This window comes from Trematomus bernacchii, unplaced genomic scaffold (assembly GCF_902827165.1).
Source record: "Trematomus bernacchii unplaced genomic scaffold, fTreBer1.1, whole genome shotgun sequence".
Lineage (NCBI taxonomy): Eukaryota > Metazoa > Chordata > Actinopteri > Perciformes > Nototheniidae > Trematomus > Trematomus bernacchii.
Genome location: NW_022987673.1, coordinates 329,943 through 354,571, shown reverse-complemented (window position 1 = coordinate 354,571; position 24,629 = coordinate 329,943). Strand labels below are relative to the sequence as shown.

General features: G+C 41.1%; 1 protein-coding gene across 1 annotated transcript; it reads left to right on the top strand.

Moving 5' to 3' along the window:
- Positions 1 to 238: 238 nt before the first annotated feature.
- On the top strand, positions 239 to 18,101 carry tamalin (trafficking regulator and scaffold protein tamalin). The gene is given in 10 exon segments (XM_034136128.1): positions 239 to 483; positions 4,593 to 4,645; positions 6,785 to 6,839; positions 9,593 to 9,695; positions 11,803 to 11,896; positions 14,824 to 14,890; positions 16,017 to 16,083; positions 17,077 to 17,260; positions 17,262 to 17,375; positions 17,377 to 18,101. Coding segments are annotated over 10 exon segments (1,071 nt in total). The 5' UTR covers positions 239 to 291; the 3' UTR covers positions 17,519 to 18,101.
- Positions 18,102 to 24,629: the final 6,528 nt, after the last annotated feature.

The following is a 24,629-nucleotide window of genomic DNA, read 5'->3' as shown; positions in this document are numbered from 1 at the left end:
CTCAAGTACAGTACAAGACCTGAGTACTTCTACTTTTACTCAAGTACAAGATCTGAGTACTTCTACTTTTACTACAAGATCTGAGTACTTCTACTTGTGCTACAATATCTGAGTAAACAAGTGAAGCAGAAACCTCCGAGGTGTCCCTGAGCGCACCATGAGAGGATGCACGTCAGGCTTCCTATTGGCTGCTGACGGACCCTTCAGGATATAAGCCCCGCCCCCACAGCCTCTCAGCAGCATTAGTGTGTTGTTTCCCCAGCTGCAGCATCTCTCCGGCTCCCCGGCACCATGACGTTCAGGAGGCTGAAGAAGGTGAACTCCAGCGGGCATGGCTCTCAGGAAAGTGACATATATTTCCTGTCCACTAAGTCGGACAGCTGCAGGACTCAGGAGACAAACTGCTCCGAGGTGTACAACTACAAGTCTCTGAGCAAGAGCCTGGCGTACTCCGGAGGAACTCTGCCCCGGAGCTTCAAGAAGGTACGAGGCACTTTGATTCATCTAAGCTACAGCTTTAATCACTTTACTCTGAAGTTTGGAGGGTTTTCAGCTTCTAAATCCACCAGTAAAGTTAATTGACTCACTTTTTAAGCTCTAATTGTTCCGAAAAGACTCAAACACTTTGTTATTATCAACTTTTTCAACTGCATGTAACTTTAATCTGCTCATACCTTCAGCTTGAACCACGAGACTCAAACACTTTGTTTATATCAGAATGTTTCCACAAAGTAATGATTGTAGAAGGTAGGAGAAGTGTATTTAACTTTATTTAATATACACTATCAGCTTTAATCACTTTACTCTGAGTTTTTAGAGTTGTTCAGCTTCTAAATCCACTCTGAAAGTAAATGTTCTCAATGTTTGAGCTCCACAAGACTCAAACACTTTGTTTATATCAACTTTTTCCACAAAGTAATGATTGTGGAAGGTAGGAGAAGTACATTTAACTCTAATTAACTCGCTTTATACGATTTTAATTTGAAGTCTTTTGTGTTTTTCAGATTTGAAGTGAATGCATGTAAGTCAATGTAATGTCCCCTGAAGTGATGTGTGTGTGTGTGTGTGTGTGTGTGTGTGTGTGGAGGTCAACAGTAGCTCTTCCTCAGTGCAGACCACCCAAACACTCAGAGTGATTTATGAAGCAGCTGCGATAGACGATGCAAAGAGGTTTTAGACGAGGCAAAATACAAATGAGACTTATTAAATGCCTCAGAATAATATGGAATACATTTGTATTATTATAATTATGTTGTACATTTCAAAAATAAAGCGCTACCAACAGCTGCTGGAAAATAGAAAACTAATAAAGTATGTTTGCAACTCTCAATTACTTTCATTAAAGATGAATATAACAATGTTTCAATGATATAAGGTCATAAAATGTCTTGTTTTGTCACTTTAATATTATGTAAACTGGTTAAAATCAGCATTTAATGCTTTAAAATGACTTTCACAAGAGTTATATTTAACTGTTGAGGAAACATGGTTTTATTTACTGTACACTGTTTATGTTTGACCTGGTTTCCTACTGGCTATAAACAAACACACACAAAGGAAGGACTCTTTAAAGTAGAGACACTGATATACACCTGAACATCAGCAGGAGAGGACTCTTTAAAGTAGAGACACTACATACTGATATACACCTGAACATCAGTAGGAGAGGACTCTTTAAAGTAGAGAAACTACATACTGATATACACCTGAACATCAGCAGGAGAGGACTCTTTAAAGTAGAGACACTACATACTGATATACACCTGAACATCATCAGGAGAGGACTCTTTAAAGTAGAGACACTACATACTGATATACACCTGAACATCAGCAGGAGAGGACTCTTTAAAGTAGAGACACTACATACTGATATACACCTGAACATCATCAGGAGAGGACTCTTTAAAGTAGAGACACTACATACTGATATACACCTGAACATCATCAGGAGAGGACTCTTTAAAGTAGAGACACTACACACTGATATACACCTGAACATCAGCAGGAGAGGACTCTTTAAAGTAGAGACACTACATACTGATATACACCTGAACATCAGCAGGAGAGGACTCTTTAAAGTAGAGACACTACATACTGATATACACCTGAACATCAGCAGGAGAGGACTCTTTAAAGTAGAGACACTACATACTGATATACACCTGAACATCAGGAGGAGAGGACTCTTTAAAGTAGAGACACTACACACTGATATACACCTGAACATCAGCAGGAGAGGACTCTTTAAAGTAGAGACACTACATACTGATATACACCTGAACATCAGCAGGAGAGGACTCTTTAAAGTAGAGACACTACATACTGATATACACCTGAACATCAGCAGGAGAGGACTCTTTAAAGTAGAGACACTACATACTGATATACACCTGAACATCAGGAGGAGAGGACTCTTTAAAGTAGAGACACTACACACTGATATACACCTGAACATCAGCAGGAGAGGACTCTTTAAAGTAGAGACACTACATACTGATATACACCTGAACATCAGCAAGAGAGGACTCTTTAAAGTAGAGACACTACATACTGATATACACCTGAACATCAGCAGGAGAGGACTCTTTAAAGTAGAGACACTACATACTGATATACACCTGAACATCAGCAAGAGAGGACTCTTTAAAGTAGAGACACTACATACTGTACTGATATCCAGACTGGAGAGTAAACATATTACACAACACGAGCTAATGCTAACCCAATGAATGAAAGAGGGGGAATGTGCTTCTGTAATTATGGTTGAACTGATCCAGACTAACTTGTTGTTAGTTTAAAACTCTGCTTATCTACAGTGCGCTTTTATTTTGAAATACTATGTTTGTTACACTGTGGATCGGAGCGTTTGAATCAATCAAACTTTATTTTGAAAGCGCCTTTTTTTTTAATTCACAATAACACAAACAAAAAATGCTTTGAGGTGCCTGTACTTAACTTTCACATTACGCTTATATTTACACGTTTGCTTCAGTGCGCTTTTATTTTGAAATCGTATTTATTTAAGGATCGGAGCATTGTGATCCTCACACTCCAGTCCATAGAAAGAGCCGGTGAAGTGTATTTCCCTCCTTTTGGTACTTGGTTAGATCTGAGTTCCACATCTGCACACATGTGGAGGGGGTGGACACACACACACACACACACACACACACTCTGGATAAAGCCCTCTTTGAGCTGCAGTCCTGTGAGCTTTGGGCGTAGCGAGACGTCACAGAGACTTCTTTCTTTGAGAGGTTTACTGCAGACGGAGCGTTTCCGTATTCTCACACTCAGGTAGACGCTCTATCTCTCAAAGAGCTTATTGTGACTCCGTGTTTACAGCAGAAAGTAGAACTTGTACACGGACGTTCACGCATTCACAGACGGACAGATTTCTGCAAAAAACAGCAGAGTTTAAGCAGAAATGCTCTTAAATCTGGAGATCTGCTGCTTCTCTCTCCGTTTGCATTTTATTCAATTTAATATCTTTTACTTTTAGACAAAACAAGACATTTTAAGACTTTGATGAACATTTTTCACAATTAGCTGACATTTAATAAACCAAAAACATCAGTTCATCTGGGAAATGTGTTCGTTGCACCCCTACAAATATGATGTTAATAATATTTATATATTAAACAGCTGATTAGGCGATTAATTCATTTATTAACTATTTTTAACCTTTCAGTTGTTTTTCGTGTCAAAAGTTTCCAGTTTCTTCAAATGACTTTTATAAAACATTTTCTTGATTATAATTCCATCCTTTTTTAATTAAATAACATCTGGAAGTCTTAAGGTCTACACTCAGTTCTTTATGGGTTAACCTGAAGCTTACTTTCTACATTAATTGATGTTTTTGACCATAAAATGTCGCTAAATATGACAATGTCTCTCAGTTCCTCCAAACCCTGAAGACAGTCACGTTAATATGAAATAAAACTTAAGCATTTAAGTAGATTTCTGCTTTTAAACATTACTTTAACTTTGAATTAATTAAAAAAAATGTGTTTCCATCGAGACAAACACACTTCCCAACATGAAGTCATTTCCTTCTGACTTGAGTATCAGAAATACTTGAATACTCACAGGGGAAACTGAGACTGTTGTAGTATAGGTTGAATAGAATAAAGAAGTCAGAATCTGCAATAAACAACATGTTAGACTTTGTAATGCGTGCTAGTGAGTCTACAAAGGTGTCTTCAGTGATACTTCCTCTGTCTGGGTTTTCTGACAAACTTCCCCTCATGGTGCTTAGTGTCAGAAAGGCCATTAGTGTGAGTCCCTGAAGGCATCATCAGTGTGAGTCCCTGAAGGCATCATCTGTGTGAACTGGGGCTAATTTTATCCTGATGTTGTGACAGTGAAGTAAACACGGAGCAGAGCGACTGGACTTTCAGGTTTCTGCTCTCTGACGCTTCAGCAAACACAAACACGTGTGTGTGTATGCGGGAGTGTGTGTGTGTTTTACCCTGCTGGACCGGTTGGTGTGTGTGTGTGTGTGTGTGTGTGTGTGTTTTGGGGGAAATCCTGATGAGTCATGGTTAACGTCACGCAGGTGTTTCACTCGAATCATGTTTCGTTTTCTCCTCCAGGGCGGTGGGCTGCAGAAGTGGAAACCATTAACTCTGACTCCTGAACCACAGAGGTACACACACACACTCACACACACACACTCACACACTCACACACACACACTCACACACACACACTCACACACACACACTCACACACTCACACACACACACTCACACACTCACACACTCACACACACACACTCACACACACACACACTCACACACTCACACACTCACACACTCACACACTCACACACTCACTCACTCACTCTCACACACACAGCGCTCTGGATTCCCCACCTTCTCAAACTCAAATGTGAAGCTTTTTTCAGTTTTATATTATCATGAAGTGAATATTTATGGGTGTTAGATCATAGCAGATAACACATCCGTAGACCCCCTCCTGGGCTCGAGGATATTTAGACTTGTTCTGATGTTTGATAGAGAGAATCATGAGAAACATCTGTCAGTTTCCACTTTTTAAAGACCAGATAAATGTGGGATTTAGAGTCTCTCGTCTTAGTTGTCATGATATTCACAGTTGTATTGGGCTTCTGTTTTATTATGAAGGGAATATTTATGGGTTTCAGATGACTTGTCAGATAAATGAAGACACTTGAATGCATCATTTTAGGCTCTGGGACATTTTGACTTGTCTTTCTCACAGTTTGACTGAATCATGTGTGAAATCTGTAAAACGCTCCGTGGGATTTCTAGTCTTTCGGATTTTTCTGCCTCTTAGTTTCACGTTGCTCTTGTTTGATATTTTTATGAAGTGAATTAGGGCTGTGCAATTAATCGTATTTTAATCGCAATTACGATTTTGGCCTGCCACAATTACGAAAACAACATAATCGAAAAAAATGATTATTTTGCTTTGCTAGGTTGTGACAGTGCAACATATTTGATCAAATGTATTTGTATTTATCATATTTATATATGTTTAGTAGCTTGTTGAAGTGCGCTCCAAAATATTTGTTGATCTTGTTTATTGGTATTTATTATATTTATATTATTTATTTAAATGTATCATTTTATTTATTTTTGTATTGGTTTTTCAGTTGAATTATACGCTCAGGGAAATCAACAGTTAAAAAGATACTGTTCAAATTATTATTTGTATTTAAAAGTTCAATAAATGGATGTTTTCAAAGTCAATGAATAATCGTATTTAATAATCGTGATATCAATTATTGACCAAAATAATCGTGATTATGATTTTTGCCATAATCGCACAGCCCTAAAGTGAATACTTATGGATTTCAGAATATGTGTCAAATAAATAGACATCGTCATGGGCTCTAGGATTGACTAGTGATTCCTCACCGTTTCTTATATGTTTTATGGAGCAAATCATGCGGGATTCCTAGCCTCTTGCAGCGTTTTCTGGATCTACTTTAGGCGGAGGATGAGAGGAGATGTTTGCGTCCCTCTGGATGCCCCACTTTTTCAAACTAAAAGGTTTTGACTAGTGATTTCCTCACAGACTGAATCATGTGTAAAATCGCTTAAATAAATGTGGTATTCACTGCCTCTTTCTGTGCCGGTCAGTATTCATGATATTCCGAGTTGCACGCAGGCGGAGGAGATGTTCACGTCGCTCTGGATTCCTCTCTGTCTTTATCTAAATCTCATGAGCAGATATCTCAGCGCTGCACAGAGCTGCTCTGTTCCCTGCAGACGTACAGTAACCGTCTGTACGGCGTGAACACTGCTGCTCTCATGCAGCGGGCAGGACAACTGATTAACTATTCACCAGCAGGCTCACAGAATAATGCAAAACAATCACCATCTTTACCGAGTGGATAAAGGGCTTTCAGTTCTTAGGGAAGCTGCTACTAACAATTATCTTCTTTATCCTGTGGGCTATAAAATAAAGAGATTATTAATATGTTTGTTAGAAATTCAAATACACACTTCATAAAGGTCAGCTTGAATAATAACTGATTAATACGTTGGTTTTTTTGGTCCTTTTTCGTGAAGAAATGAGAGTATTGTGTACTTTTAAAGTATTATTTCCTGTGAGACCAGAGCCCAGTCTGCTCTGATTGGTTTAGCTGGCCGGCTCTGTTGTGATTGGTCAACAGCCTAGAGATGTCCCGCCCCTTAGCCTATCATGTACATTTAGGAACACCCCCAAAGAGCGTAATAGGGTTTCTTTAACAAACAAAAAATATATGTATGTGTCATAAACATGATTTGTTTTGCAGGAAGGTGGTGGTGCTGGAGAAGAAGGAGGAGGAGGCGTTTGGCTTTGAAATCCAGGTGAGGGGATTAGCATCTGTGTTTTATCAGAGGGGTGTGTGTGTAACCTCTGGAGTGCTTTTAACAGGATTTCTGTGATAAACTGAAGCGTCTCATCCTGAAATCCTTTAATCCGACCGTGCGTTGGGGGTCAGAGGTCACGCAGTCTCATGACTCCAGAGGACACTCTCCGTTTCTCTCCAGGCGGTTTTTTATTTTCAGCCGCGTGGTTTTCTCACGTGTTTAAAAACCTGCAGACCATTCACAGTCTGACCTCGAAATCTCCCGATCTGTCGTCCTGCAGCGAACGCACCGTTCTTTAAATAGTAGATGTTCAGGTGTATATCAGTACGTAGTGTCTCTACTTTAAAGAGTCCTCTCCTGCTGATGTTCAGGTGTATATCAGTATGTAGTGTCTCTACTTTAAAGAGTCCTCTCCAGCTGATGTTCAGGTGTATATCAGTATGTAGTGTCTCTACTTTAAAGAGTCCTCTCCTGCTGATGTTCAGGTGTATATCAGTATGTAGTGTCTCTACTTTAAAGAGTCCTCTCCTGCTGATGTTCAGGTGTATATCAGTATGTAGTGTCTCTACTTTAAAGAGTCCTCTCCTGCTGATGTTCAGGTGTATATCAGTATGTAGTGTCTCTACTTTAAAGAGTCCTCTCCTGCTGATGTTCAGGTGTATATCAGTATGTAGTGTCTCTACTTTAAAGAGTCCTCTCCTGCTGATGTTCAGGTGTATATCAGTATGTAGTGTCTCTACTTTAAAGAGTCCTCTCCAGCTGATGTTCAGGTGTATATCAGTATGTAGTGTCTCTACTTTAAAGAGTCCTCTCCTGCTGATGTTCAGGTGTATATCAGTATGTAGTGTCTCTACTTTAAAGAGTCCTCTCCTGCTGATGTTCAGGTGTATATCAGTATGTAGTGTCTCTACTTTAAAGAGTCCTCTCCTGCTGATGTTCAGGTGTATATCAGCAACAACAGGTCAGAGCAGCACTGATGTAGATTGTAGGAATATGTTTTGCACAATAACTCAGTTTTGAAACTCTGATTACAAACTGAAGCATGAGAGGAAGTGGTGCAGATCATATCAGCGGACGTGAGGAGGCAAAACATGCAAACAGACATGAACACACACTATGCGCTCTAAAATACCTGGACAGTGTGTAGAGTGTGTGTGTGTGTCCTGCATTGGACCCTCGCCTCTTATCAGTTACATTTGACTCTCTCCATTCAGCAGTCCTAATTTCTTTCCTTGTGCTCGATCAGACAACCATAACCTGATTTCTCACTGATCTTTGGACCTCTATTTGTGTACATAATATTTAGTTATCTTGGAAACTGTTTTTGTTTACTTCCACATGAGTTTGCACGCTCTTCCTTCTTTCAGTCACCATAGTGTACAGAACACCCACACACACACCCCCACACACACACCCACACACACACATCCCGTATCACAACCTCACACGGTTCCTTTTTCTGACTTCATCTCTGAAGCGGAGGGCCTTTCCCTCACGCACAGCTCACACACAGCTCACACACTCTCATACACTCTCACACACAGCTCACACACAGCTCACACACAGCTCACACACTCTCATACACTCTCACACACAGCTCACACACAGCTCACACACAGCTCACACACAGCTCACACACAGCTCACACACTCTCAAAGTGTGTGTGTTATACCGAGCTCTCTATCTGACGCGCTGAAGTGTTCTCACTAAAACTCAGATCCATGTTTGACTGTTTCGGAACATTTGCAAAGATTCAGATCACTTCCTGCTTGGCCGCCCGCAAGATAAACTTATAACCCACGCAAATATAGCTGACAGGCAAATATCCTTTTTTTGCATACTGGATCCTGAACTCAGCACCAGAGGACAAACTGGAGACGCTCAGAGTGACATCACTTCCTGTAGGAAGGGCGGGTACATGCAATCAGAAATAGAAACAAAGCAGCTTTTCCTCCCAGAAGCAAATTCATAAAACTCCACGGAAATATTTATCAGAGGAGGAAGAAGTGCTCAGATCTCCAAGTAAAAATGGCAAAAATGAAGTTTAAAAAAACCCTCATTAAAGTAGAAGTCCTGCATTCAAAATATTGGCATCTTCGATAATAATGATGTCCTCTTTAAGTTGTTTTAGGGGGACTTTACAACATCAGTCAAGGTGCTGCGGTACAGAAATAGTCTCTCAATTTACTTATAGACTCAATATTTCTATTTTAAAGTCAAAAGGGAGGCTGTGGGACAGTTAGCATGTCGCTGCTGTGTGTTTGGGTAAAAGCGTCTAACAGGTGACACGTGATGTGATGTGTTAATAACCAGTGATGTTGGATAACTGGTGCATTGACAGTAGGGCTGTGCAATTAATCGTATTTTAATCTCGATTACGATTTTGGCTTGCAACGATTACGAAAACAATGTAATCGAAATAAAACTATTATTTTTATTAAAAAAAATTCAAAAATGTAATTTCTTTTTTTTTTTTATTCTTTTTTCAGTTTAATTATACTTAAAGTTCACGGTAATCAACTGTTAAAAACATACTGTTCACATTTTTATTTTCAATATATGGATGTTTTCAAAGTAAATGGATAATCGTTTTTATTAATCGTGATATCAATTATTGACCAAAATAATCGTGATTAGGATTTTTGCCATAATCGCACAGCCCTAACTGACAGCACTGTCCCTGTGAAGTTAAATAACATATTGCAGCAGAAGAAAGCCTTTAATAAAGAGTGTGTGTTGCCTCTCCTCAGACGTACGGGCTGCACCATGAGGACCAGAACTCGGTGGAGATGTGCACGTTTGTGTGCAAAGTGCACGAGGACAGCCCGGCGCTGGAGGCGGGACTTAAAGTCGGTGAGTTTCTGTGACGAAAGCCTAAAATAACCTGAACTGCGTCTCAGTGAGGGTCTTTTTATGGTTTACTGTGGTGTGTAAATACGCCCTCTCATTTTCCAGTCAACAAGCGACTCAGTGTGTGTGTTTCCAGACGACACCTCTCTGACACCTCCTCTCACCAAAGTGCCTAAAACAGAAGAGCAAACGCAACCGCTCGGTTTTAGAGGAAGTTATATTTTTATTTGGCAAACGTCACTCGTCTGTTTTGGAAAATGTGACGGCCAGGTTTTAAAAAGAGGAAATATTTCACAAGTTTCTTCACCTTTTTGGATCCGTTCTTCTTTTGATTGTGTATCGTTGTGACCATTACCAATACAATGCAGCACTCACTGAGGCATGACATTCACGAACTCGCTGCACGACGAGGGGAGGTTTTATATTATCAAACATAGCATTTTGAACACGTAATGCTTCGTACACACACTCAAAAGACTCAGTCACTAAGTAAAGCACTGCACTTAAGTCTAATTTTAAGGTTCTTGTACTTTGCTTAAGTCCTTTTTATATAGTGTTACGTTACTTCTGCTCCACCGCAGCTCATCTGTTGATATGAAGTACCAACACAGTCTCACGGCATTTCGTGTTATAGTCACAAAATTAATCTATTGATTCGTGTTCACCAACACGATTTCGCCATTTTTTTCGTGTCACACAGAACGATTTTAAAAGCAATGTAAATAATAACAAATTAGAAGGAAAAAGACATTTAAAAAAATACAGATTTAAGTATTCTGACACAGAATGATTTTAGAAGCAATGTATTTCTATTGGTAGTATGTTTCGTGCCTGCACCAAATAATAACAAATTAGAAGGAAAAAAAGATGACATAAAATACAGATGTCAGTATTCTGAGGCTCTGAGACATTTCTTTTCCTCACTGACGGCAAAAAAACTCAGACATTATACAATTTACAATAAAAGGGATAGGGTTAGGCTTAGGGTAAGATATTGAGTAAGAACATGTTTTTATGAACCACACAGCTTCTGGTCTTCCAAGACCCGACCGGACAAAAAGACGTGTTGCAGGCACGAAACATACTACCAATAGAAATACATTGCATTTCAAATCGTTCTGTGTGACACGAAAAAAAGGTGAAAATCGTGTTGGTGAACACGAATCAATAGATTACATTAATTTCGTGACTAATAACACGAAATGCCGTGAGACTGGGTTGGAAGTACTTATAGATTATTTCTCCCACACACTCAAGAGGGATTGTGAATATCCTCACATGCTTTTACAAATTGTAATCGTAGTGAAGTAAAGAAATGATCCCACTTAAACCAAAACTATCCTGTAAAATAAGAACAAACCTGCATCATTTTTTGATTATTATCCGGATGCAATCGTGCAATAATGTTAAGGCCAGGATGATTGATACTGTCCCCTGCCTAGTGATGGGTGCACACAAAACAACGTTCAAATAGCTAAAAACGTCCCTATGTCTTGCTGTGTGGACATGATCAAAAGGCAGCATCTTAAAATCAATACTGTCTTGCCAGGATACTCAGAAAAAGTGAACTGTGTTCCCTTACAGTCGCAAATATAAGACTTATTCAGATTACATTTCTAAAATGAGGTTCCTGTTCTCTTTTGTCTGGTAATGACTTCTCACCGTGAGAATATGAGGCTGGACATCCACGTGTTATTGAGCACGTCAGCGGTCTATACACTGTCTCTCTGGTTTTAACCTCGTTGACCTCAGTCTAACGTCTCTGTCACTAAAGGAGGAAGAGGACCCTGCTCCTCTTCAGTTTCACTTCCTACATTCCTCACATGTCTCTCCAATTGTCCTCACGCCTCTCTGACTGCATCACATGGCGGTGGGTTTTGAAAGAGCAGAATAAAAGCTTTGTGCAGAAACCTCACAAAGACATCAGAGTTCACACCACATATATAAATACACACACACACACACACACATGTGGCTGCTGCAGTTCATTAATCAGCCACGTCTTCACATTTGTGCTGCACATGTCGACGTTTCATGCAATCAAACAATCAATCCTGCAGCAGTAAATGAAGTGCATGCTGACCATCTGTGTGTGTGTGTGTGTGTGCAGGGGACACCATCTCCAGTGTGAACGAGGAGACGGTGGAGGGATTTCGGCACAAAGAGATCGTGCAGCTCATCAGAGCCTGTGGAAACACACTCAGGTACACACTCACAAAAAAGCTGAAGAGATATGACTTATAATAAAACAACTCTACTGTCTGATCCTGTAGGGAAACGTCTTGAAAGGCATTGAATCAAAAACGGTTAAGTAAGGCTCTTCTGTTCTTAATTTACCTTGAAATAAGGGCCATAATTGGTCTTACAAGGTCTTGAAATGCAAATCCTTGGGAAGTAGGATGCCATAAATCGTTAATTTCTGTGAAGCTGTCGTATCCCCTTTGAGTGTATGCTGACTGCAAGAAACTGTCATAAATGGACCAGTTTTAAGCCACATTTTAACAGTTTTCTGGTGCTTTTTTAACCAGATGAAGGAGTTTAGTGTTGGGACATCTGGATCTGAACTTATCAGAGAAAGCTAACATTAGCCTTTAGCTCGTAGCCGCTCTGTCCACTGGAGAAACACTGATTTTTAACATGAAACTGATTTATTCAGTGTTTTTCTACTTCTTCTACTCATGGAGTCATTCATTTTAGAGACAAGGCAAGTTTTTAGGATAATTCAGCCTCTTCTAAAAGTGTTGTACATGTTGGGATCTTGCGGGAAATCAGAAACAAGGTGACAGTGTTAGCCTTTAGCTCGTAGCCCCTCTGTCCACTGGAGAAACTCCGATTTTTAACATAAAACTGCTTTAGTCAGTGTTTTTACAGGTTTTAATCAGCAGGTCTGTTTGATTTGAAGAGGATGCTACTTCTTACATTCAATTGGCCTCCAGTTAAATCTTCCTACACGTCTGGATCTGAAGTTCTCAGAGAAACAAGCTGAGCTAACGTTAGCGTTAGCCGAACAGCGTGTAGGGAGAAATGCTGACTTTGAACATCAATCTGCTAAATAACTTCCAACAATTGAGCTTTTATTCCCCAACTAAAGTACGTTTTTATACGTTGCACGGCTTATTTTGACCTCCAAAGGGGAGACTGAATGAACAAGTTGTAGAAACCTGGTTAAAGTTATGGACTTTCCCATCATGTAAAGTCTGTTTCACACCGACTTCTCGTGTTTTGTGCTGTTGGATTATCAAAGGGAAGAAGTGGCCTCTGGCTGTGAGAAATTCACATTTCATAGTTTAACTGCCTGGTTTCGCTTGGGAAGAAGAAGAAGAAGCAGAAGTTATTTATAGAAGCGGGTTGAGCGGCAGGTCAGAGCGGGCGGGATGGGAAACTATCTAAAATATCAGAGCATCTGAAGCAGGACAAAGACTTTAAAAGTAGTTAAACTGGTTAGTAGAATTACAGGCTGCAAACAAACATCACTGCCCTCTCATTGTGGAGAAGTATTTCAACATTTAGGGTGCAAAATGTGTAATGACCACCTTGCTGAGAAAAACATCCGCAGAGAAATATTTTAAATATTAAGGATGGCCAGGAAGCAGTTTTTCACTCAGATTTCTATTATTTTGTATTTTAACTTTGATTTACTGCTCCTCTTTCTAATCTTATTTTATGTTTTTATTTAGATAAGTTGACTCAAGCAAATTTAAAATTGTGAATCAAAGACACATTTCTTCCCTTTTCATGCAAAAAAATGTATTAAAAAAAACGTAATTCTCGATCATGAGCCCTTTTTCCCAGCGTCTCTCTTGTTGACATGACTAAATGTTATACAAATAAAATTGCCCTTGCCAGTTTCTCTAAATCCAAAGATATTCACTTTAGTATGATTTATAAAAGCCTTTAAACTCCAGATTTATAGGAGTTTAAAGATGTTTTTTGGGGCGTGAAGAATGAATTTAATAACTGTTGCAGCTCTATTTCTAAGCATTTCTGAGGATGCACACTGTCCGCTTAAACGTCTAAAAATAATCAAGAGATTACGTTCTTTAAAGTATTTTTTTTTTGTTCATTTGATAGATAACCCTTTAAAGTCGACGTGTCTGAGGGATTTGAGTTGAGTGCTCTTTCCCTCCGCTGCTTGTAAAAGATTAAAAGCAGAATTAGCGCCTGTAAAACCCGTGAAGTGAACCGCACGGCGAGGCACGTTTTACAGACTCAAAAAAGTGTTAGTTGTTAAAGTGAGAACGAGTAATTCAAAGTGAGGCGTCTGCAGTGGAAATTATTTATTTGTCGCGCTGTCGTAAACTTTTCACACCAGATTAACGCAGACAGCCTTTCATCACTTCAATTAATCCGTGTTTGTAGTTTTTATAAGTGCTTCCTGTTACGCACATATGCTGCTTGCACATTAGAAAAGGGATTCTCGTACAAAACAAAAAAAGGACAGGAAATATAAAGAAAACCCCATATTTTGAACACAGATTTCCACCTCAATAAAAAAGCCTTCCATGACTTTATTACTCGTAGTTTTCTGCCGTTGTAGTTTTTATTAGTGGTTCCTGTCATAGAGAGGCGAAGTCCCGCCCTTCTACTTGGAAAAATTATGTATTGAAGTCAATGGAGAGAAAACGTATCTCTCTATCCCGTTTGAATTGTGCCATGAATTACACATATGATGTTTGTCAATCTTAAATAATAATTTCCATGTCAAAAAAGTCACAGTTTGTCGTAAAACTGTTGAAATATAAGACTATGAAAAATACGCAACTAGAAAGACTACAAATCCCAGAGTCCCGGTCCCGCATGCTGGCTCTTAGGAACCGACTACCTCCCCTTGTGTGTATGTACAACAAAAACACAAATGCATATTTTGCATACAGATTCCCACAAAGCCTTTCATGACTCCTGTATTCTTAGCCTTCTGCGCTTTGAGGTGCTTCCTTTGACGTGTGCAAGCTGGGAGAGGAAACGTGACAGAAACTCATGTCTACATATTGTGGATTCGTAGTAGAAGTATCTGCATGTGGATCCCCCCCCCCTCCCCCCACCTCCTCATGAAAAGCCTTTCATTTGTATTTCAACCCTTGTAGTGTGTATTGGTGCTCCCTCCTAACCCTTTGTATTCTCCGGCTCACAGGCTGGAGACGGTTTACAGCGACTCCATCCGGAAAGCGGAGATGGAGGCTCGGCTGCAGTATCTGAAGGTGAGACTTTCACTGCTTCAAATGTAAAGAAAATGTCTATCTAGTTTCTCAAAGTCTAAGATAATGTCTGAAAACACTCACTTTGATGTGATCGTAAACAGAGATGCTGCTCATCTCCATGTTTGGCACAACGAGGGTTCAAAACTATGATTTTTCATGTTGTTTCTCAAAGTTGTGATGAAGCACACTGGCAGCTTAAACGTGTACACATTAAATGATTAAGAGTTTGCATCTATTTGTAGGTCCTTAAGTTAACCATCATTAAAGTGTCTCTACGTGTCTGATGGGTTTGAGTTGAGTGCTCTTTCCCTCCGCTGCTTCTAAAAGATTAAGAGCAGAGTTATCAGGAGAGTCTTTCACTGTTTGTCAGCGTGCTGCACATTGGGTTGCATGCTACATAGAGAAACCCCCCCCCCCCCCCATGCACACACCCCCCCCCCCCCCCTCAGCTCCACCTGTCTCCCCCTCAGCTCCACCTGTCTCCCCCCATGCACACCTGTCTCCCCCCATGCACACCTGTCTCCCCCTCAGCTCCACCTGTTGATCAGCAGTCGGCTGTTTTTAAAAATTCTCCATGCACAGATTGCAGCAGCTGGTTCCCTCTAATCCCTCCACACACACACACACACACACACACACACACACACACACTCTAATCCAGTGTTCCACAGATTAACCTGCTGCTGCTCTCTCCACTGTTGCTACATGTTCATTTCTCACTAAGTGTGACTTATCTGTGGACTCACATGTTGGAACATCCCTGACTAAAAGAGAGAGGGAGGGAGGGAGAGAGAGAGAGAGAGAGAGAGCTTCATACTTAAATCAGCACGAGAAAAACTGCTGCAGTCATATTGGGATGCGAAACACACAGAAGTGTTGACTCCTAAACATCATCCATGCATCTTTTTGAGCTGCATATTGGGATCGTGCAGTTAGTTTCTTGTCGACCACAGCTTAGCTTTTTGTACGCTGAGTTGGTATCGTTTGTTCTTTTAGTGTTTTGTCGCTTTGAAAAGTTGTAGACCAAATAATGACATCCTTCCCTTTTTACAGCATTGTTTTATTTTATCTACTCGGGCGTCATTTAGTCGCCATCATTAACAATATCCACGTCTTCCTTTTGCAGCAAACACTTCACGAGAAATGGGACGAGTATCGCTCTCTGATGGTGCAGGAGCAGAGGCTGGTGCACGGTGAGGTCAACACCAATACATGTGCTCACGCTTTATTCAAACTGCTTTCAGATGCTTTTACAATGTCCAATAGGGATGGGGAATATAATGATAATAATACGAATATATATAAATAAATAGAAAAGATAATACATTTACAACATAGGTAGTCCAAATGCTTGAAAAGGCATGTGTCTATAAATAAGAAGATGGATTCAGGTGGATTTCAACAATCCTGTGGGAGCCATCAGAGAAGAGGTGAGGTGAGAGTCAGGACCACAGGGACAGGACTCAGATCAGGACTCAGATCAGGACTCAGATCAGGACTCAGATCAGGACTCAGATCAGGACTCAGATCAGATCAGGACTCACTCAGATCAGGACTCAGATCAGGACTCAGATCAGGACTCACTCAGATCAGGACTCAGATCAGGACTCAGATCAGGACTCAGATCAGATCAGGACTCAGACCAGGACTCAGACCAGGACTCAGACCAGGACTCAGACCAGGACTCAGACCAGGACTCAGACCAGGACTCAGACCAGGACTCGGATCAGGACTCAGACCAGGACTCAGCGTCGATAGACACCAAAAAGAGATGTGGGGAAGCTGTGTTATTGTGAACATGAGAGTACACAGGTACAGACGGAGAGAAGGAGGAAGGTGTCCCCCGACAGTCTAAGCCTATAGCAGCTAAACTAGGGTCTGAGTCTAATCAGCCCTAACTATAAACTTTATCAAAAAGGAAGGTCTTAAGCGCACTCTTAAAAGCGGATAGCGTGTCTGAACACAAACTGGAAGCTGGTTCCACAAAAGTGGAGCTTGATAAGAAAAGGCTCTGGCTCCCATTGTACCTTTAGAGACACGAGGAACAACCAACAACCGTGCGTCCTTGGAACGCAGTGCCCTATAGGACAGTAGGGTGTAATGAGTTCTCCAATGATCTACTCTGATATCGGAAGAGTATTTTCCGAACAATAAAAAAAAACCTCTCCACTCCCCTCTCTCTGTAGGCATCGTCCTGAGTGACGCGGCGGTGTACGAGTCCCTGGAGTCAGCGGGGGTGTACGGCAGCGTGGGGACCCCAAGTCCTGCGGAGAACCTCTCGCTCCGCTGCAGCTCCGGCTCCACCAGCAGCATCCAGAGCGCCAACACCACAGAGGAGGAGCCGCTGTACACCCGCCTACAGAGGCCCGACGCACCCCCCCCCCCCCACAGACAGGAAGCTGAGGGTCCGCCCCGTCAGCGAGCTCTTCTCCAGCACCAAGACCAACCTCACCCGCAGCGCTAGCACCCGCAGCTACCTGAGGGGGGGGGGGCGGCGGCAACACAGCGGGGGAGAAGCAGGGAGGGTTCACCCAGAGGAAACCCAAACAGAAGAGCTTCCGCAGGAGACTCCTGAAGTTCATCCCGGGTCTGAACCGGCCCCTGGAGGAGGAGGAGAGCAAGCTGTGACCCCCACTGGCCCCTCTCCTACACCACGTGGTGCAGCAGGGAGAATCATGACTCAATCCTGTCCGTCTGAGCCCCCTGACACTGAACCAAAGAGAGGAGACTGCAGCTGTACATACTTGTCACTTTCCAGAAGAATAAGGCGTTGCATCTTGGGTTTCCAGATCGTTCTACACCATAAGGATGCAGCAGGGAGAAGCCTCACAAAGCGTTGCATCATGGGACATGTGTGCAGCAGGGAGAAGCCTCACAAAGAGTTGCATCATGGGACATGTGTGCAGCAGGGAGGGAGGACAAAGCGTTGCATCATGGGACATGTGTGGATGGTGTTGTGGACTGAAGTCTGTCTTTCTGCGTCCCCTGACCCAAAGAGAGGAGAGACCAAAGACTGCAGCTGTACATAGCGTTTCGTTCTTTAAGTTATTTAATTTATTGTCTTTGTCATGTACAGATTTTTTTTTTACTGCATGCCCCGTCTTTCATTGTGAGCAGATTCTACGTTTTTCTAAGATTTGAAATCGTCTTCAGACTTCATTTTTTTTCAGTCATCGTTTCCTGAAAATAAAAATATGTGTCATTTCCAGAACGAGCGCTCGTTGTTTTGTGCAAGAAGAGATGTGTTTGTTTCCACAACAGTTAGTGGGAACCGGCATGTGCCAACCTCTCAATGTGTTAGTGACCTCCTCCCATGTGTCGTCCTCCATGTGATTCCACTTCTTCTTTTTAAATATAGCAGCTCCTCACAACCGTTCACACGCGAGTTCTGGAGGTTAGCGCCTGCTCTCGGCCGGCCGGAGGGTCTTTGTGGTGGAGGTGTGCAGAAAGGAGCCCGTTGTGTCGCCTCTGACACGCAGTATTGTTGCAGCGCGGAGAGAGGAATGTGCCGAGAAAGGCCTGACCCGAAATACCAAACACAACTGTGTGTGTGTGTGTGTGTGTGTGTGTGTGTGTGTGTGTGTGTGTGTGTGTGTGTGTGTGTGTGTGTGTGTGTGTGTGTGTGTGTGTGTGTGTGTGTGTGTGTGTGTGTGTGTGTGTGTGTGTGTGTGTGTGTGTGTGTGTGTGTGTGTGTGTGTGTGTGTGTGTGTGTGTGTGTGTGTGTGTGTGTGTGTGTGTGTGTGTGTGTGTGTGTGTGTGTGTTTCTCCTCGTTGATCCCCTTTGTTGCAGATGATGGTGAGTGATGGTATGCAGCCATGTGTCCGAGCCCCCCCCCCCCCCAACTGCTACTGAAGGGAGGAGGGGGGGGGGGATTGTTATGCAAGCATGCCGGTGCTTTGGGTTCAGAGCGAGTAACGAGGGGGTGATTATTCAGGAGGGTACACTAAACACAGAGTGAGTTCAGCAGAGACAGAGGGCCCAAACACTGAGGTCTGAAGTTAACCCGGAGGGCGGGAGCAGCGTTAAAGGAAGTATTCAGGAGCTTTACATGAGTTAAAGTACTCGTACTACACTGTCTGTGTTGAAGTTAAATCTGCTAAATGTACTTCATGTATTAAACTTAGAAGAACCCAATGCAAAAAAGCCAAAAATAAATTCAAAACACCCCAAAGAAAGTCTGTAAACTCATTTTGCTGCTATTCAAATCAGCCCCTTTTACTTCAGTTGATCAGGACCTTTCTCAGTTTGATCTCAAGGTAAACATTATTAGTATTTTATGGACGGCATAAATAAGATATTCGTTTTGCGTTTTTAAGATTAAGGAGAATTAATCTGCACAAAGCGTGCCGGTGCTTTGGGTTCAGAGCGAGTAACGAGGGGGGGGGTTATTCAGGAGGGTTCACTGAAAACAGAGTGAGTGAAGGTTCAGCAGAGACGGAGGGCCCAAACACTGAGGTCTGAAGTCAACCCGGAGGGCGGGAGCAGCGTTAAAGGAAGTATTCAGGAGCTTTACATGAGTTGAAGTACTCAAACCACAATGTTAGAATACTCTGTTAGGAGACAAGGTCCTGCATTGAAGAGGTTTGATCAGGAAAAGGAAGTTCAACCTAAAAATACCCAATGCAGAAAGGAACCAGGCAATGAAACAAAACCCCCAGACCCCATGTACTTCAACTGTTCTCAGTTTCTGATGTGAGGGAAACTAAGTTGTCTTTAGAGTCTCAAGGTAAACATTATTAGCGTGAGGGACGGCATCAGAAAACAAAGTGAGATTTATTCGGTGTTTTTAAGCACAAAGAGAATTCAACTACACAAAACTATTTGATCTTGGGTCAAGAGTTTGAATTTAATGTCTAAAAACATACGAGTTTTTCTTCACATTTAATTATGTTGTCGACATTTTGACTTCCTCAGTGTTGAGTAAAAGCACACATTTTGCACAAGTACAAGATCTGAGTACTTCTACTTTTACTCAAGTACAAGATCTGAGTACTTCTACTTTTACTCAAGTACAAGACCTGAGTACTTCTACTTTTACTCAAGTACAAGACCTGAGTACTTCTACTTTGACTCAAGTACAAGGTCTGAATACTTGTACTTTTACACAACTACAAGACCTGAGTACTTCTACATTTACTCAAGTACAAGGTCTGAATACTTGTACTTTTACTAAAAGATCTGAGTACTTATACTTTTACTCAAGTACAAGATCTGAGTACTTCTAATTTTACACAAGTACTAGACCTGAGTACTTCTACTTTTACTCAAGTACAAGACCTGAGTACTTCTACTTTTACTCAAGTACAAGATCTGAGTACTTCTAATTTTACACAAGTACTAGACCTGAGTACTTGTACTTTTACACAAGTGGATTATCTTCAGTTAACGGGTCATGATTTTTGAAAAAAGAGACATTGACATTGAGGCCAATATCTACAACTTACTTTGGGCAAACTATTTAATCATTTTTAGATTTTGGAGTGAGCTCTAGCTCTCTAGATCTGCAAACAATTCTTTTAATCACACATTTAGATCTCTTTGAGTACAGCCGGTCCTCCTACGTGAGTGATGTAGAAGGAGAAGTTGTAAGAGGAAGCAGTCGAGCTTCTCTGGTGTTTCAGATATTTCTCAAACATGCGTCACAGTTTCTGTCGACCGTTACTGCCTCTGGTCAGATCAATGGATCAGTGCAGACTGTTGGTTAGAAATAAGGAAGCGGTTTTGTGTTTGCACTCAACAGTTAAGACACAAACCCACACATTATTATTTCTCACGCAATAAAAAGAGCATGTTTGAGGCGGAAATATCGAAATACTCATGTCTGACAGGAGAGTGAAGGCTCAGGATGTGGGTGACAAATGTGCCGGAAATCCACCATAAAGATAAGACAATACAACGGTTAATAAAAGACCATTTGACCGACAGTATCTCAATGTCTGTCTGTCACTGTGTGTGTTTGACAAACAAGTAACGTGCAGTGACATGAAAACCTGCACACCTGCTTCAAAAGAAGACAGGTGTGGATTTAAGATGCATTCAGGGTCATAAATGACAATAAAAAGTATTCTTTACTTGTAAAAAAATATCCGAGTTTTGCCTCGTGAGACTTGACTTAAGCCATCAACAGTATCTTTCATAAAAGCATATTAGAAGTTAATTATCTGCATCTTAAATCAATATAAACTGCCTTTTGGTTTCCCAGCGGCAGCAGTGAGCTCATGCATTACAGGTTTTATTGTCTCTGTCCTGAAGCTACTGATCATAATATCCACCCGGCAGCTTGTTAATGAACAGCTCAGTTATACAGTTAGAGCCTCTGAGCTGTTTATTCTATCCACCCCCCCCCCCCCCCCCCCCCCCACCCTCCTTCTCCAAATACAGCCCATAAAACAGTTTCCCAGTAGCTGCAGGATCCAAAAACACATTCAAACACACCGTAAGATCCATTCAAATGTAAAAATAGCAGATTGCATAAAAAATTATTTCTTAAAGGCTCTGGAAACACATTTCTATTATGAGGATTAGGGTCTCACATGAACAGTATTTTATGTAACTCCACATGTCTAAAGTAAGTCACTGCAGGAATAGTACAACCCAGTCTCACTGCATTTCGTGCATTTAGTAATTTAATCTATTGATTCGTGTTCACCAACACGATTTTCACCTTTTTTTCGTGTCACACAGAACGATTTGAAATGCAATGTATTTCTATTGGTAGTATGTTTCGTGCCTGCAACACGTCTTTTTGTCCGGTCGGGTCTTGGAAGACCAGAAGCTGTGTGGTTCATAAAAACATGTTCTTACTCAATATCTTACCCTAAGCCTAACCCTATCCCTTGTATTTTAAATTGTATAATGTGTGAGTTTTTTTGCCGTCAGTGAGGAAAAGAAATGTCTCAGAGCCTCAGAATACTGACATCTGTATTTTATGTCATCTTTTTTTCCTTCTAATTTGTTATTATTTGGTGCAGGCACGAAACATACTACCAATATAAATACATTACTTCTAAAATCGTTCTGTGTCAGAATACTTAAATCTGTATTTTTTTAAATGTCGTTTTCCTTCTAATTTGTTATTATTTACATTGCTTTTAAAATCGTTCTGTGTGACACGAAAAAAATGGCGAAATCGTGTTGGTGAACACGAATCAATAGATTAATTTCGTGACTATAACACGAAATGCCGTGAGACTGTGTTGGTCCGTAAGATCCATTCAAATGTAAAAATAGCAGATTGCATAAAAAATAATTTCTTAACGGCTCTGAAAACACATTTTTATTATGAGGATTAGGGTCTCACATAAACAGTATTTTATGTAACTCCACACGACAACAAACTGTCTTTCTCTTTATGTGGTTATCCAGTTTCAAAGTGAGTCCTTAAATGACTTCTCCAACACAAAGACACACTGTCATTTGTATTTCCTGTCAAAGCGAGCGACAGGTGTGAATCTGTGTCATAAAAAATGTTTTTATTTCCCTTTGCAGCTCATATGTCAGGCGTGACCGTTTAGCTTGGATGCTAACACAGGAAGCACAACAGCTGGCTGATCCCAGTGTACATTTAAGGTTCATTCAATGTATGGCTCAGTTTTAACACACATTTGTGGATGTGTCTCGTCTACCAAAGCATCAGTTAAACATCAGACCTGGAAAAAAAACCTGGACAATTTGAATCTAATCATTTGCAGGTTATTTTCTTTGGATTCGAGGTTTCTGAGATGTGTTTTCTCCGCATGTGAAACTTGAACGCAGTGGGCGTACAGATGGTGTTTGATTTCAGTTATTAGACGACTTCCTCTTTTTCTTGGCTGTTTTATGATGTTGGAAGAGTCAGATACGGACCCACCTGCCCTCTCTGATACACGCAGAAAAAACACGACTGAAAATGTTTCTACTACTTTTTCAGTAATGAATTATAAGCGTTTTAATTGAATTGAATTTATTTTAATATATATTTCATTTGACCAATGACTATTCTAAGCCTGGTGCTCTCTGTCTGTCAATTCCATTGTTAGCAATAGCTAATTAGCTCAACGCTAGCAAGCTACTCAATAACAGCAGCTACATAAATGCATTCTACACATGTTAGCTTGCTAGTTATCGTTAGCATTTCACCATTGACTGATAGCCTGGTGCTGCAACAACACAATCATTGATCTCAGGATTAATAAATGTTCTGTCTGTCTGCCTGTGTGTCTCTGCATCTGTCTGTCTGTGTGTCTCTGCATCTGTCTGTCTGCCTGTGTGTCTCTGCATCTGTCTGTCTGTGTGTCTCTGCATCTGTCTGTCTGCCTGTGTGTCTCTGCATCTGTCTGTCTTCCTGTGTGTCTCTGCATCTGTCTGTCTGCCTGTGTGTCTCTGCATCTGTCTTCCTGTGTGTCTCTGCATCTGTCTGTCTGCCTGTGTGTCTCTGCATCTGTCTGTCTTCCTGTGTGTCTCTGCATCTGTCTGTCTGCCTGTGTGTCTCTGCATCTGTCTGTCTGCCTGTGTGTCTCTGCATCTGTCTGTCTGCCTGTGTGTCTCTGCATCTGTCTGTCTTCCTGTGTGTCTCTGCATCTGTCTGTCTGCCTGTGATTTGTATTTTTTGGCAGTAGTTTATCAGCTAAATGCTAGCTAGCTACTCGATTGTACTGCATATATTTAAGTATTGTTAGCTAACTAGCTTGCTAGCAAATATTAGATAAGTATCTAAGAAGAAGGCTACTTTTCTTATAATACAATATCCTCTTTTATTGTAAAAAAGTAAGTGTATTTGTCTTGTGTAAAAGACTTCTGTTGTATCAGTTGCTGAAATGATAGCTGTAATATGTAAAATAAGTTAGCTGTGTTAATGCTAATGTTGAGATGTGGCCCATTGTAAACACTGTGTAGCCTAACAAGGATTTTCTGTATTATTTCCCAAAGAAATGCATTTTTAAACCACTTAGGGGAGGTTTGCATAATAGCCTGCAAAAACAGCCAAGTACGGTCTTTATATCTGACCCACCCTGATCCTCTAAGGCAGGGGTGTCCAAACGTTTTTCCCTGAGGGCCACATACAGACAAATATACGAAGGGCTGGGCCACTCACTAGAGGAGAGGTTTATTGCCTCATAAATTCAGTTATAAGTCGGCGAAATCAATGAAATGTGAGTAAATGATGCTTAATCAGCGTACATCCCAGCTCTCTATAGGGTTTCATTTATTTAGTTAGCAGCTCATCCCTTAACAGAAGCCTCAGAGTGATTATCATGAGAGGAAATATGAAGGGTAGATTTCAAGCTTGTTATGAAAATAAGTTATTGAGCTTTTTTCTGATCAACTAAGATATGTTAGAAAATGTTTTCAGCTTTAATTGAAAGTGAGCTTATTAACACATGAATACTACTGTGTATCTGTTACATCTGTATTCAAGAAGTCAAAGACAAGCACAAGTTTCATTTCAGGGCCAGACTGCATTATATATTTTTATTTGCTGAGGGCCGATTCAAAATGGTCTGCAGGCCGCATTTGGACACCCCTGATCATCTGAGGGTTGAACTCTGAAACACAGTTTAAACCCTGACAGCTGGGAGGGAGAAAGAGAAAGTCCTCAAACACAAAGGCAGGAAGTTCCACGGTTTAAATCTTTAAACAGCACGGCCGCCCGCAGCCTCAAACATTTTCCCAGTAAGTGACACATCTAAATATTTCAGTTGGTCTGTTTGCCAAGCCCTGAAGTAATATATGTGTGTGTGAAACCACAACATGCAGATC